The sequence below is a fragment of the Diceros bicornis genome, chromosome 35 (assembly GCF_020826845.1).
Source record: "Diceros bicornis minor isolate mBicDic1 chromosome 35, mDicBic1.mat.cur, whole genome shotgun sequence".
NCBI lineage: Eukaryota > Metazoa > Chordata > Mammalia > Perissodactyla > Rhinocerotidae > Diceros > Diceros bicornis.
The window spans coordinates 10,110,594-10,125,218 of NC_080774.1; the positions used below are offsets into that span (position 1 = coordinate 10,110,594).

Below are 14,625 nucleotides of genomic sequence, written 5' to 3' on the forward strand. Positions count from 1 at the left end.
GTATGTCCAAACTTCATTCTTTTTTTTAAAGCTTGTTCTCTTTTAATTTTTATTAAGATATAATTGACATTATATTAGTTTCAAGTGTACAACATAATGATTCGTATTTGTATATACTGTGAAGTGATCACCACAGTAAGTCTAGTTAACATCCATCACCACACATTGTTACAAATTTTCTTTTCTCAGGATGAGAACTTTTAGGATCTATTCTCTTAGCAACTTTCAAATATACAACATAGTATTAATACAATATTCATTTACAAATAAGGACTTATTTATTTTATAAATAGAAGTTTGTACCTTTTTACCACCTTCACCCATTTCATCAACTCCCCAGCCCCCGCCTCTGGAAACCACTAATTTGCCCTCTGTATCTATGGGTTCTTTTTTCTTTTAGATTCCACATATAAGTGAGATCATATGGCATTTCTCTTTTTCTGTGTGACTTATCTCACTTAGCCCAATGCCCTCAAGGTCTAGCCATGTTGTCGCAAAAGGCAAGATTTCCTTCTTTTTTATGGCTGAATAATATTCCATTGTGTGTATATATATATATATATAGTAGTCCCCCCTTATCCATGGGGGATATATTCCAAGACCCCCAGTGGAGGCCTGAAACTTCGGATTATACCAAACCCTATATATACTATGTTTTTTCCTATACATACATGCCTATGATAAAGTTTAATGTATAATTAGGCACAGTAGGAGATTAAGAACAACAACTAGTGAAATAGAACAATTATAACAATATACTGTAATAAAAGTTATGTGAATATGGTCTCTCTTTCAGTCTAAACCTATTCCTGAATCTGTGTAACCATTCTTTATTTGCAGTAAATGGCTTGGTGTCACCTGTTTCAGGGGATCCCTTGCTGAAGTCTTCATATAGGCTCAATGCTTTCTGGCGCAACACGTTGCCCTCAGTCAGACCACATTTTCTGTTTATGTCTTCCACTCACAAATTTAATGCCTTTAATGCCATCTCAACTAAGCACTTATCATGTACTGTGGCCATAACTTTTGCAGTTTGAGGTGTGACAGCAAAACAAGCATGAATTTCTTTTTCCTTCTTCACAACTTCACAGATAGAAGATTTGTTCTTAGCAACCTCAGCATACGATTTTTTTTCTTTTCTTACTAAGCTGAGAACTTTCAAGTTTTCACTTCAAGGAAGCACTTTATGGCTTCTCTTCAACATATCTGAATCGCCAATATCATTATTCTTGCACTTTGGGGCCATTATTAAGTAAAATAAGGGTTACTTGAACACAAGCACTGTGATACTTCGACAGTCGATCTGATAACCAAGACAGCTACTAAGTGACTAATGGGCGGGTAGTCTATACAGCGTGGAATACACTGGACAGAGGGATGATTCACATCCACGGCAGGATGGAGCAGGATGGTGCAAGATTTCATCATGCTACTCAGAAGAGCACACAATTTAAAATTTATGAATTGTTTATTTCTGGAATTTTCCATTTAATATTTTCAGACTGGAGTTGACCACAGGTAACTGAAACCATGGAAAGGGAAACCATGGATGCGGGGGGACTACCATACACATTTTGTTTATGCATTCATCAATCAATGGACACGTAGTTTGCTTCCACGTCTTGGCTACTATAAACAATGCTGCAATGAACATGGGGGTGCATATATCTTTTCAAGTTAGTGTTTTCATTTCCTTTCGATAAATACATAGAAGTGGAATTGCTGGATCATATGGTAGTTCTACTGCTAATTTTTTGAGGAACCTCCATACTGTTTTCCATAGTGGCCGCACCAATTTACATTCCCAACAACAGTGCACAAGGGTGCCAATTTTCTCCATATCCTCGCCAACATTTGTTATTTCTTGTCTTTTTGAAAACAGCCATTCTAACAGGTGTGAGGTGAAATCTCATTGTGGTTTTGATTTGCATTTCCCTGATGATTAGTGATGTTGAGCATCTTTTCATGGACCTGTTGGCCATCGTATATCTTCTTTGGAAGAATGTCTATTCAGATCCTTGTTTTATATATTTAGGGGTTCTGATGTCAGGTTGTTGTAAGAGGTTCGATGGTTTCGATCAGAGACGTAAAAAGGAACTTTCCAACCCAAACGAATGGACTGAGTGCACACTTTATTATATAGGGAAGGGTAAAGGCGAAAGTTAGCAAATAGATATGGAGAATACAGGAAGTAGTTATATACAAAGAAACATCAGATTGGGTACTTATAACATCTAGATAGGTCAATAAAAAGAGGAAACAACATCAGATCGATCAAAAAAGAGAAACATCTGATCAATTGAAAAAGAGAAACATCAGATGGGGTACTTAAAACATCCACGCCCTTACACTGAGGAGAGTCCCTTTAACTGACACGGCTAGGCAGGAGTGCCGACTGAAAGAGGTCCTGGGCAAGGCGTCCCCCCATAGGCGAGACTCTCATCAGGCCCCAGTCTCTAGGAGCTTATATAGTATGAGTAGTTTTCAGAGTAAGCATTTGGTGTTCTCATGCACAAATGGTTATCAATTGTGGACGTGCATTGAGCTCCTTGGTTATCGCCCCAGCCCGGCATGGATGGCCAGTCCGTCCCGGCCTAGGACGCCCAAAGAGTCTTGTAATCTTACAAATTGCAACTGTCTCTGTGGGAGAAGGGCCAGTACCCACCACATAGAAAGCCACTTTAGATTTCTTTGTGTGCTGGTGGCTGTAGGTTCATGGACCGGCCAAACATGGCTGTACTCATGTCAAGACACAGGTGCATATAAATTTATAATTGTTATATCTTCCTGGTGGATTGCTCCTCTTATCATTATATAATGTCCTTCTTGGGACAGTTTTTGACTTAAAGTCTATTTTGTCTAATATAAGTATAGTCACTCCTGCTCTCTTCTGGTTATCATTTGCATAGAATTTGTTTTCCATCCCTTCACTTTCAGCCTGTGTGTATTCTTTTTTTGTTTGAGGAAGATTGGCCCTGTGTTAACATCTGTTGCCAATCTTCCTCTTTTTTTCTTTTTTCTCCTAAAAGCCCCAGTACCTAGTTGTGTATCATAGTTGTAGAGTTGTGGCTCTTCCATATGGGACGCCACCTCAGCATCCCATATGGGATCCCATGGGATCATCCCACAGGATCAGTCATCTCACGGCTTGATGAGCGGTGAGTAGGGTTGCCCCGAGGATCGGAACCGGTGAAACCCAGGCTGCCGAAGTGGGACATGCAAACTTAACTGCTCTGCCACCGGGCTGGTCCCAGCCTAAGTATATTCTTAAATCTAAAGGGAGGTTCTTATAGACAGCACATAGTTGAGTCTTGTTTTTTCAGTCCATTCAGCCACTCTGTATCTTTTGGTTGAGGAGTTTAATCTATTTATGTTTAAAGCAATTACTGATAGGTAAGAATTTACTATTGCCATTTTTGTTAACTGCTTTCTGTTAGTCTTGTAGTTCTTTTGTCTGTCTTTTCCTCTTTTGCTGTCTTCCTTCGTTTTGTTGATTTTTTTGTATTGATGTGCTTTAATTCCTTTCTCTTTTTCTTTTGTGTAACTTCTACTGGCATTTCTTTGTGGTTATCTTGGTGCTTACATAAAATACATCATAGTCATAACAGTCTATTTTAAGCTAGTAACAACTTAAGCTAAATCCCATACAAAAACTCAACACTTTAACTTCTCCCCTCCCCCAATTTGTTATTGTTGTTACAATTAGCATCTATATATACTGTGTATCTTTTAACATACTTTTTAGTTATTTTTAACACTTTTGTCTTTTAACTTCTATATTAGAATTAAAAATGATTTACCCACCAACATTACAGTAATACAGTACTCTGTATTTGTCTACATATTTACCTTTACCAAGGAGTTTCATATTTTCTTATGCTATTCCGTTGCTTTTTAGCATCCTTTCATTTCAACTTGAAGAATTCCCTTTAGCATTTATTTTAAGGCAGTTTTAGTGGTGAGGAACTCCCTCAGCTTTTGTTTGCAAAACTCTATTTCTCCTTCATTTTTGAGGGACAGTTTTGCCAGGTAAAGTATTCTTGGTTGGCAGTTTTTTTTCTTTCACACTTTGAATATATCATGCCACTCCCTTCTGGCCTACAAAATTTCTGCTGAAAAAACACTGAGAGTCTTATGGACATTTCCTTATATGTGACAAGTCACTTTTCTCTTGCTTCTTTCAAAATTTTCTTCCTGTCTTAGGCTTTTGACAATTTGATTATAATGTGTCTCAGTGTGGATATCTTTGCATTTTATCTTGTTTTGTGTTCTCCATACTTCATTAATCTGTATGTTCATTTCCTTCTCCAGATTTGGGAAGTTTTCAGGCATTATTTCTTTCAATAATCATTCTGTTCCTTTTTTCTTCTCTCTCCTCCTTCTGGAACTCCTAGAATGTATATATTGGTCTGCTTGGTATCTTGTAAATCCCTTAAGCTTTCTTCACTCTCTCTCACTCTTTTTTCTTTTTGCTCTTCTGACTGAATTATTTCCAATGATCTATCTTTGAGTTCACTGATCCTTTTTTCTGCTTGATATAGTCTGATTTGAACCCGCCTCGTGAATTTTTCAGTTCAGTGATTGTGTTCTTCAGCTCCATGTTTTCTGTCTGGTGCCTTTTTATATCTTCTATCTTTGTGTTGAAATTCTCACTTTGTTCATGCATTGTTCTCTTGACCTAATGAGCATCTTTTTGTGTTTGTGTGTGTGAGGAAGATTAGCTCTGAGCTAACATCTGCTGCCAATCCTCCTCTCTTTGCTGAGGAAGATTGGCCCTGGGCTAACATCCATGCCCATCTTCCTCTATGTTATATGGGATGCCGCCACAGTGTGGCTTGATAAGCGGTGTGCAGGTCCACACCCAGGATCCGAACCTGCGAACCCCAGGCCGCTGAAGTGGAGTATGTGAAATTAACCACTATGCCATCGCGCTGGCCCCTCAATGAGCATCTTTATGACAGCTATTTTGAATTCTCTATCAGGTAAATTTTTTTTATTTTTTTTGTGAGGGAGATCAGCCCTGAGCTAACATCCATGCTAATCCTCCTCTTTTTGCTGAGGAAGACCGGCTCTGAGCTAACATCTATTGCCGATCCTCCTCCTTTTTTCCTCCCAAAGCCCCAGTAGATAGTTATATGTCATAATTGCACATCCTTCTAGTTGCTGTATGCGGGACACGGCCTCAGCATGGCCGGAGAAGCATTGCATCGGTGTGCGCCTGGGATCCCAACCTGGGCCGCCAGTAGCAGAGCGCGCGCACTTAACTGCTAAGCCACGGGGCCGGCTCTATCAGGTAAATTATATACCTCCATTTCATTAGGGTCAGTTTCTGGAGATTTATCTCGCTTCTTTATTTGGAACATCTTTATCTGATTCATTTTCCTTGACTCTCTGTGTTGGTGTCTGTGTATTAGACAAAGCAGGTACCTCTATCAGTCTTCATGGACTGGCCTCATACAGAAGACTCCCACAAATCAGTCCAGAAAGAGATTCTGGGGGCCTCTATTAACTCTTTCCCTTCCCAGGGAGCAGCAGGCAGCTGTGGTTTTTGTCTGCTTGCTCTGTGCTGAGCCAGGGGAAGGAGCTATGGCATCTACCAGTCCAAACCACAATCTCTGTTCTCTTCCATGTGGCTGTTCTGCACCAGATCCATCAGGGCTCCATGTCTGGCAAGACAGATGCCAGTTCTTTGGGCAGCCCTGGAGAAGCTGGGGCATTTGATACATGGGTCAACTCTTTCCCTCCTCAGGGGGAAGCTGAGCTGGGATTTTTCATCTGCTCACTCTGTGTTGAGCAGTGGCGGGGATCTACGGTGTCACCAGTTCAAATTGCCATCTCTGTTCTCCCTCAGGCGCCTAGTCTGTGCTGGTCCCGTCAGAGCTCCAGGACTGTCAAGACAGGAGCTAGTCCTCTGGGGAGCCCCCTCAGAAAAGTTGGCATACTAGACACACAAACCAACACTCTTCCTCTGGGAGAATATGGGAGCTAGGGGTCTCTTTCTGATCATACAGCACTGTGTGAGGGGGCTAAGGATTCTGCAAGAACATGTCTTGAATCTCCCTACCGGCTTTGGTAAGTCTGGTTTCATGTTCACCTGGGGTGCAAAAGCCTTTCAATTAGTATCTGGATTTCTAACAAAGGGAATTTGTCTGTGAATTGTTGTTGAATGTGTTTGTTTGTGAGGGGAATAGGGTCCAGGGCTTGCTATTCTGCCATCTTGCTAATGTCTTCCTAACCAATTCTTTATTGCAAAATTCATGATTTTTTTCATTGTTGATTTTTACAGTTGTTCAGTGGGTATAAGAGAAGAATATGCACTTTCTGTAGGGAACAAAATCACATGTGTGTATATAAAATATCAAGCTTATTGTTTCTATTATATTTTGTATATATACCATTCTTTATTATTTATCTACTTGAACCGACAAATTCTGAAAGACATATACTGTATTTAAAACTTACTTTAAAACTGTGTTTTTATGAAGCATTCCTTATATTTCTAACAGTTTATTTTTCTTACTGTGTTTGGCAGTCATACTGGCTTTTAAATTTTTTTTTTTTTTTTTTGCTGAGGAAGATTCACCCTGAGCTAACACCTGTGCCAATCTTCCTCTACTTTGTATATGAATCACCACATGGCTGATGAGTGGTATAGGTCCGCACCTGGGATCTGAACCCGCGAACCTCAGCCATCAAAGTGGAGTGTACCAAAATCAACCACCATACCATGGGGCCGGCCCTAAAAATTTTCTTATTTTGAAATAACTCACTGGAAATTGCAAAGATAACACAGAGAGGTCACATATACCCTTCACTGAGCTTCCCCCTTTTGATATAGCACAATATCAAAACAAGGACATTGACATTGATGCAATGTGTATAGTTCTGTGCCATTTGATCACGTTTAAATTTCTGTAACCACCACCACAATCAAGATAGAGAACTATTCTATGATCACAAAGGTCTCACTCATGCTACCCTTCTATAGTCGCATCACAACCCCTTACCCACCTTGCCATCCCTAACCCCTGGCAACCACTAATATGTTTTCCATCTCTACAATGTGTCATTTCAAAAATGTTATATAAATGGAATCATACAGTATTTGGCCTTTTGAGATTGCTTTTTTCCACTCACTTTAATGCCCTTGAGATCCAGCTAAGTTGTTTTGTGTATGAATGGTTCATTCCCTTTTATTGCTAGCACATGATATGGATGTACCATAGTTTAACCTTTCACCTATTGAGGAACACTTTGCTTCCAGTTTTTGGCTACTACAAATATAGCTGCTATAAATATTCGTGGACAGATTTTTACGTAGACATAAATTATCATTTCTCTGTGATAAATGTCCAGAAGTGTAATCATTGAGTCCTGTGGTGTTTTCCAGAGATGCAATACAATTTTACATTCCCATCAGCAATGTATGCAAGATCCAGTTTCTCTGCATCCTCACCAACATTTAGCATTGTCTATTTTTAAAATTTTAGCTGTTCTAATAGGTCTGTAGTGATCTCTCATGGGGTCTTAATTTGCATGTCTCTAATATCTACTAATGTTCAACATCTTTTCTGATGTCTTTGACCATTTTCTAATTGGATTGTTTGCTTTGACAGAGTTGAGTAATGAGAGTTCTTGATATATTCTAGATATGAGTCTTTTATCAGATATGTGGTTTGCAAATATTTTCTCTCAGTCTGTAGCTTTTCTTTTCATCCTCTTTTTTGTGTGTGTGAGGAAGATTAGCCCTGAGCTAACATCTGTTGCCAATCCTCCTCTTTTTGCTGAGGAAGATTGGCCCTGGGCTAACACCCGTGTCCATCTTCCTCTACTTTATATGTGGGACGCTACCACAGCATGGCTTGATAAGCAGTCATAGGTTCACGCCCGGGATCCGAACTTGCGAACCCTGGGTCGCCGAAGTAGAGCGTGCGAACTTAACCACTATGCCACGGAACTGGCCCTATCTTTTCATCCTCTTAAAAGGGTCTTTCACAAAGCAAGAGTTTTTACTTTTGATGAGGTCAAATTTATGGATTTTTTTCTTTTATTTTTTCTTTTATGCTTTTGGTGTCACGTTTGAGAATTCTTCACTAAGCTCTAGGTCCTAAGATGTTCTACGTTTTCTTCTAAAAAGTTTTATAGTTTTATATTTTACATTTAAATCTACAATCCATTTTGAGTTTTGTATAAAGTGTAAGGTTTAGGTTGAGGTTCATTTTATTGTCTATGTGTATCCATTTTTTCAGCACCATTTGTTGAGAAGACTCCTTCCTCCACGGAATTGCTTTTTTGTCCCTTTGTCAAAAATCAGTTGGCCATACATGTATGGGTTCTCTATTCTGTTCCACTGATCTATGTGTTTATCCCATCACCAATACCACACAGTCTTGAAATTGAGTAGAGTGGGTCCCCCCATGTTATTGTTTTCCAAAATTATTTTAACTACTCTAGTTCCTTTGCCTTTTAGAAAATTTATATTCACCATAAATAAATATTTCACAATACATACATATATAAAATCATCATGTTGTACACTTTAAATATATACAATTTTATCTGTGAATTATACCTCAATAAAGTTGAGGGGAAAGTTGAGATTAAAAAAGACCAAAACTTGACAGCAAAAGGGGAAAATTATTATTATTATTATTAAAAGCTTTTAATATCATTATTAAAATAATAATATTATTATTATGAATAGACAATTATTAAAAGACATAAAAATGGTCTCAAACATATTAAAACATGTTCAAATCCACTCAAAATTAGAAAAATACAAATTAAACAACACTGAGATGCCATTCCTCATCTATTAGTTTGGTGATAATTAAAATGTATGGCATGGCAACATATTCTGTTATTTAGACTGTGGGGAAACAGGCACTCTAATACATTGCTAGGAGGAATGAAAACTGATAAATCTCTTCTGAAGGGGAATTTGCCAACATCAAACAAAGCTACATTTGCAGTTAGCTTTGGATACAGCCTTCCCATTTCTTAGAATTTGCCTCTACAGAAATACATATGTGCACGATTATTTGTTGATGCACTGTGTGTAATGTCAAAATAACATAAACAACCTAAAAGCTTATACATAAGAGAGTGATTTAATAAATTATGATATATCCACAAAATGGAATACTATGCAGCTGTGAAAAAAATGAATGAGGAAGACCTCTGTGAACTGATGTGGAGTGATTTACAGGATATATCTTTAAGTTCAAAAAGGAAAGTGCAAAATGTTACACTACATTTATATAAGAAAAAAAGGGATACAAGAAAATGTACATGCATCTCCTAATTTGTGCAGAAGGAAATACAGGAAAAATAAACTAAGTACTATGGAGATTGCTGGGTGAGAACTGACTGGAGAGAACAAGGACATGGAAACAGGTTAAAGGCTCAAGAAGGTGTACCTGTAGTACATTTTTTTGTATAGTACAGACTTTTAAAATTATGGTAACATTTCACATAACCCCCCAAATCATCATCATTATCATCATCATCCAAAATGTGGAAGCTAACCAAAATGAAATCCAAACAGTAACATATGAACCTAACTGTATTAAAAATGAATAACATAACCACACTGAATAGGTCTGGATGGAAAAATGCTAACCTAAATAATTTTGGAAAATATTATTTTGACCTCATTCCATAAGGCTAAAGGCAAAAAGAATTGAACACAAATATTGTTCTCTAGTTCGTATATTTGCTTTGCACAGAGGCATGGGTTAGTTATTCTAAAAATACTCCACATGTATTCTAGGATTGAGCAAATAAATAAACATATTGTGAATAATGAAGGAAAAAAAAAGGAAAAGGATTGGAGGTTTGAAATGGGCTGTGTGGTATAGAGTAGGGAATGGTCCAATGGCATGGTCCACTGATCCAACAGTCCAAAAGGCATTGGACAGCAGAGGCCTGTGACCTACCCAGAGATCCACAAACCCCTGCTCTGGAACCTTTAGTTTCAATGACTCAAAAGAATAACAATGACAGGAGGGGATGGCTGTTCCATGGGGACTGGACTGAGGGAAGAAGGTTATATTTTTTTCTTTTCTCAGGGCCTGGGTCCTGGGTCATAGCACTGGCTGAATCTCCGAAAGTTTCCTCTTCTTGAAGACTCCTCTATGAAGACAGCAGGAGCTTAGCTAAGGAACACTAAAACTCTTGTTCTTTGAGGAAGGTTGCAAAGTAAGGACACTTCTGAAGAGAGAGAGCACAACAGGAGTAGGAAGAGACAGTCAAAACGCAGGTGTCATCATGTAATTCCCAGCAGTGGGAACAGCTATCCTTCTGGCAGGCAGCATAGCTTTGAGCTTTGGCCAAACTGTGTCACTGACAACGATTCGGGTCCCAAAGAGAGCAATTGAGAGCAAGAGGTCTGGGATCATTAGCTGTTTCACTTGGGCCATGACAATGACAACCCTGGTTATTTACTCTGTCGCCCTGCTGGCCTTTCTTCTATGAAATCAAGTGGTCATGGGTAAGGTTTGGAGTAATTTTTTCTTCCAGGAATCTCCAGATGGGGCATTTAAGAATGGGCCCTTCCCATATTAAGCTGCATGTCATCTTATTGCTGATAGTGACTATTCCTCACGGGATGCATTGTAAGTGGGAATCTCTTTATTACCAAATAGTCATACCTAGAAACTTGATGATGTTCAGAGGACTGGAAGGAAAATCAGACAAGGTGTCCTATGTCCTGCTCATACAAGGGAAATGGCATATTATTAATTTATAGCAAAAGAAAGAATTATTTATTTGTCAAGAACTTCTCTGTTGATACACATGAAAATGGGAAACTAGGTTTGGACATGTCTTTTATTCAGGATGACTGAGTATTCAGAGGATGACCTGGATTCTCCTGTGACTATCAGCACTTGCTTAGGACTAAAGGGAATCCTGATCTTACATTGCACTGTCTTTGACATCAAGCCTATATATTCTTCAAAGAATTTTGAACATAGGGTTTACAGCATATCTTTAAAGTCAAGTGAGTCTTGTGCAATCAGTGGAGATGTACAGGAAGAGCTCTTAGCCACTTTACAAATTCAGAGCAGAATAGAACTCTCCTTAGTTCCTATGCCCTCTATGTGGTCACTTCCCAAGTATGTAGAAATATTTATCGTGGTTGACAATAAGTGGTTTCAAATGTGGAAAACAGTATTACCAAGACAACACAGATGGTAACGAATGTCCATTCTCTGGGTCAACAGGTACATGAAGGAGCTAAATGTGAAAGTAGTACTTACTGGGTTAGAGATATGGACAGAGAGAAATTTAGCGCAAATCTCTGTGAATTTGCAGGAAACACTTCAAAATTTTAACTGCTGGAGAGACGGGCATCTTTTGAGAAGGGTGAAGCATGATGTCGCTCATATGATTGTTGGCCAAAGTCTTGGGAAGTACCAGGGCCATGCATTTCTCAGTGGTATCTGCACTGCCAAGAATACAAGCAGTGTTTAATCTTTCTCTCATGAAGATACACCACATTTCACAGCTCTCGTGGCTCATGAGCTTGGCCACAATTTGGGAATGAAGCATCACCATGTGGCCTGCAAGTCCCATGGCCAGAACCTCCGTACTATGCATGAATTTATTACTGTAGAGATGGGCTTCAGCAACTGCAGCTTCCACTACTTCCACTAGCTATTGCATAAGCACAGAGGGGACTGCCTATTTAATAAACCTGAGCTCCAAAGCGCCTTTGGAAAGCCATATTGTAGGAATAAGATAGTGCATAAAGGAGATGAATGTGATTGTGGCAGTGTCTTGGATTGTCAAAAGGATCAGTGTTGTCTGCCCTCATGCCAGGTGAAGAAGGGTTCAGATTGTGCATTTGGATCCTGCTGCAAAAAACTGAAAATTTCTAAAGGCAACCACAGCCTGCCACCTCAGTATGGATGAGTGTGACCTCCAAGAATACTATAATGGCACCTCCAAGTGGTGGCAGACAGATATCTAAAAGCAAGATGGCACACCTTGCAAAGAACAAGATTGTTGTCACCAGGGCTGGCGCTGCAGCCTGGAAAAACAATGTGTTAAAATCTTTGGAAGATTGCCCAGGAAAGTTGCTATCATTACATGAATACCAAGGGGGACAGGTTTGGAAACTGTGGCAGTTAATCTAAAGGGATGTTTAAAGTCTTCAGCAAGTGCAAGGCCCAAGATGTAAAATGTGGGAGGCTGCTATGTGAAAACATCCAAAGGCTCTCATGTATTAAAAAACATCAAACACTTATCTAGTTCCCCATGTAGGACACATGGTCTTGGGGTGCAGAGTTTTTTGAAGCTATAGACAGGGCTGATGAGGGGAAGGTGAAACATGGTATCCTATATGGTCCACAGAAGATCTGTATTAATCAAACCTGCTTAGATACCACTATACTCCACTATGCCTACAACCTGGACAAGCTATCACGGGAAGGCTATTTGCAACAATTTTAACAACTGCCACTGTGTCTATGTCTATGCCCCTCCTACATATAAATTCAAGGGTTATGGGGGCAGCTCCACCTGTCCCCTCTGACTTTCAGTATGACGAAAAGCTGATAATCCTAATCTGGGTCGTGCCTAGCCTTTTATTATTTCTCATTCCTACTATCTTTTTTTTTTTGCCTACAACCATAGAAGATGTAAGACCAATGTCAATGCAAAAAAATTCATCAGAAAAGCAAGGTGAAAAAACCTGACAAAAATTTAATAATTACCTTCTTTCTGGTAATAAAGCCAAATATGAAGTGATACTGAAAGGACTTTTTAAGAATCAGACTCCTTAGTTCTGGTGTCCCTCAAGGTCTATGGAAAACAGGAAGTCTTTCTTGTTTCCATCTGTCTTTCTATATGCCAAATTCTCACTAGTTTTTAAATTAAAAGAAGCTAAAGCAGCTCCCTAGGTGAGGCAGTCTTTCTTGTTCTGTGCTATCCAGAAATTGGGTCTCCAGAGCTTTGGGGCAAGGAGAGGCCTCAAGATGTGATCTTGACAGAACAAGGCCAGGTTACCCTCCACAGTAAGGCTAAAGCTCATGACCCAAAACCTAAAGAGCTATTATTGAACTCCCTAACATTTTATAGAAAGCTCCTCTGGAAAAATCTCTGGAACTTACTTTTCAGAGTATCCTGTCTAATCCCCCATTATAATCTACTCTGTCAATTTTCTCTAATCTTAAGGATTTTGCCTTGGACAGATCAAGGGAATTCACTAGGTGAGAAGCTTCTGATTATTAGCTCCAGATGTTTTAGTTGATTATCATTCCAGTCACTTTGTCCATTTGGCTTTCCTCTTTGTTTTGGCATCATAGTATCTGATGCCCTGGCCTCAGACTGGCCTTGTTCATAACTTAACCAGAGACCAAACATCACTTGTTATGTGATTGAAGAGGAAGAAACAGATTAGATATTCCTACCTATGAATGAGGCTCTGCAGTCTGGGAATCTTTTCTTTCCCAAAAGGTTCAAATTCTACTTATCATTCATTCATTCACTTGTTCATTCATTTATTCTATAAACATATATTTAGCATTTACTGTTAGGTTGAACCATGTAAAATTGATGATATTAGACCATTTTCACCTACAAAAACAGCAAGTTCATACGATTCAACCTAATTCTATGTCTAGGCACTTTGAAACCTACACCTTGGACTTCTGCTTGTAAATGAGAGTTAAGAGTTTTTGAATCATAGAGTTTCTTTTAGTCCTGATTTCTTTTAAATCTTATTATCTCCTGTAACTTCAAAAGATTGGCCTTAATTTTCTACAGCAGGATGGACCCTAGTGTCAAGACCTAGAACAGTAGTGAACATATAAAAGACTAGGATATGGTGTGTCTGAGGATCCCACTGTTGTTTTTTCGACAGTTGTTATCCTTGTTTCTTCTGAATTTCCAAAACTCTTCAAAGAACAGGAACCAAGGACGTTTTTTGTCCAACCTCAGAGAGAGAGTAATAGCAATGGCAAGAGCTGAGTAAGTTGTTGCATGCCACCCTACTTCCCCTGCAACTGTGGAGTAGAGAGCCTGGCAATGGCACGTATAAATAATAATCTGAAATTTATTTTTTTCTAGAAGAGACTTGGACAAATATAATATTCATCAAAGTAATATGAGTGTATCTCTTAGATGGAAAGTGGCTTCACCTCCCTGAACAAAGACTTTAGGAATCACTAGTGAATCTGAGAATAAGGGAGAGGTCCTACCCAATCCACCTAGAATAGCTACTAACCATGGCAGTATATTCCCTTTCACTTCCATAGCTAAAGCATGGTTAGAAAAGACTTAAGATGCTCTTCCCCAACACTATTCCCCATCCATTAATGTAGAATAACTCTAGTTCCCGGATGTTCCAGTATTATAGTTTCAAAGAATGGTGGAGGTGCTGGTAGCAAAAGCAAGTGTAGACTCCAATGGATCTAGGCCCCTGCTATAGAATCTCTTCTGTGAGCATAACAATGGTGTCTGGGTGTCTGCATCACGCCGAGCCTCTTGCTTTAGTTGGTAGAAGTTGTACTGTGTCCAGCCATATACTCCACAGTTGAGCAGACCCTGGGATGATGCTGTTAGAGCCTGGAGGAGATGAAGGGGTGATGGAGCCCATCCTTCAGGCTTTCAGAGATCCAG

The 14,625-nt window shown here is 39.2% G+C and overlaps 1 protein-coding gene across 2 annotated transcripts in view; it reads right to left on the reverse strand.

Annotated features, from left to right (window-relative positions):
* Positions 1-8,718: 8,718 nt before the first annotated feature.
* The window catches only part of TMEM116 (transmembrane protein 116), a 71,534-nt gene continuing 65,627 nt past the window's right edge, over positions 8,719-14,625 (reverse strand). For both annotated transcript variants that reach the window (XM_058531443.1, XM_058531441.1), the window contains one exon: positions 8,719-14,571. In XM_058531443.1, coding sequence (XP_058387426.1) covers positions 14,365-14,571 — 207 coding nt within the window. In that variant the 3' untranslated portion in view covers positions 8,719-14,364. The remainder of the gene's footprint in view (positions 14,572-14,625) is intronic.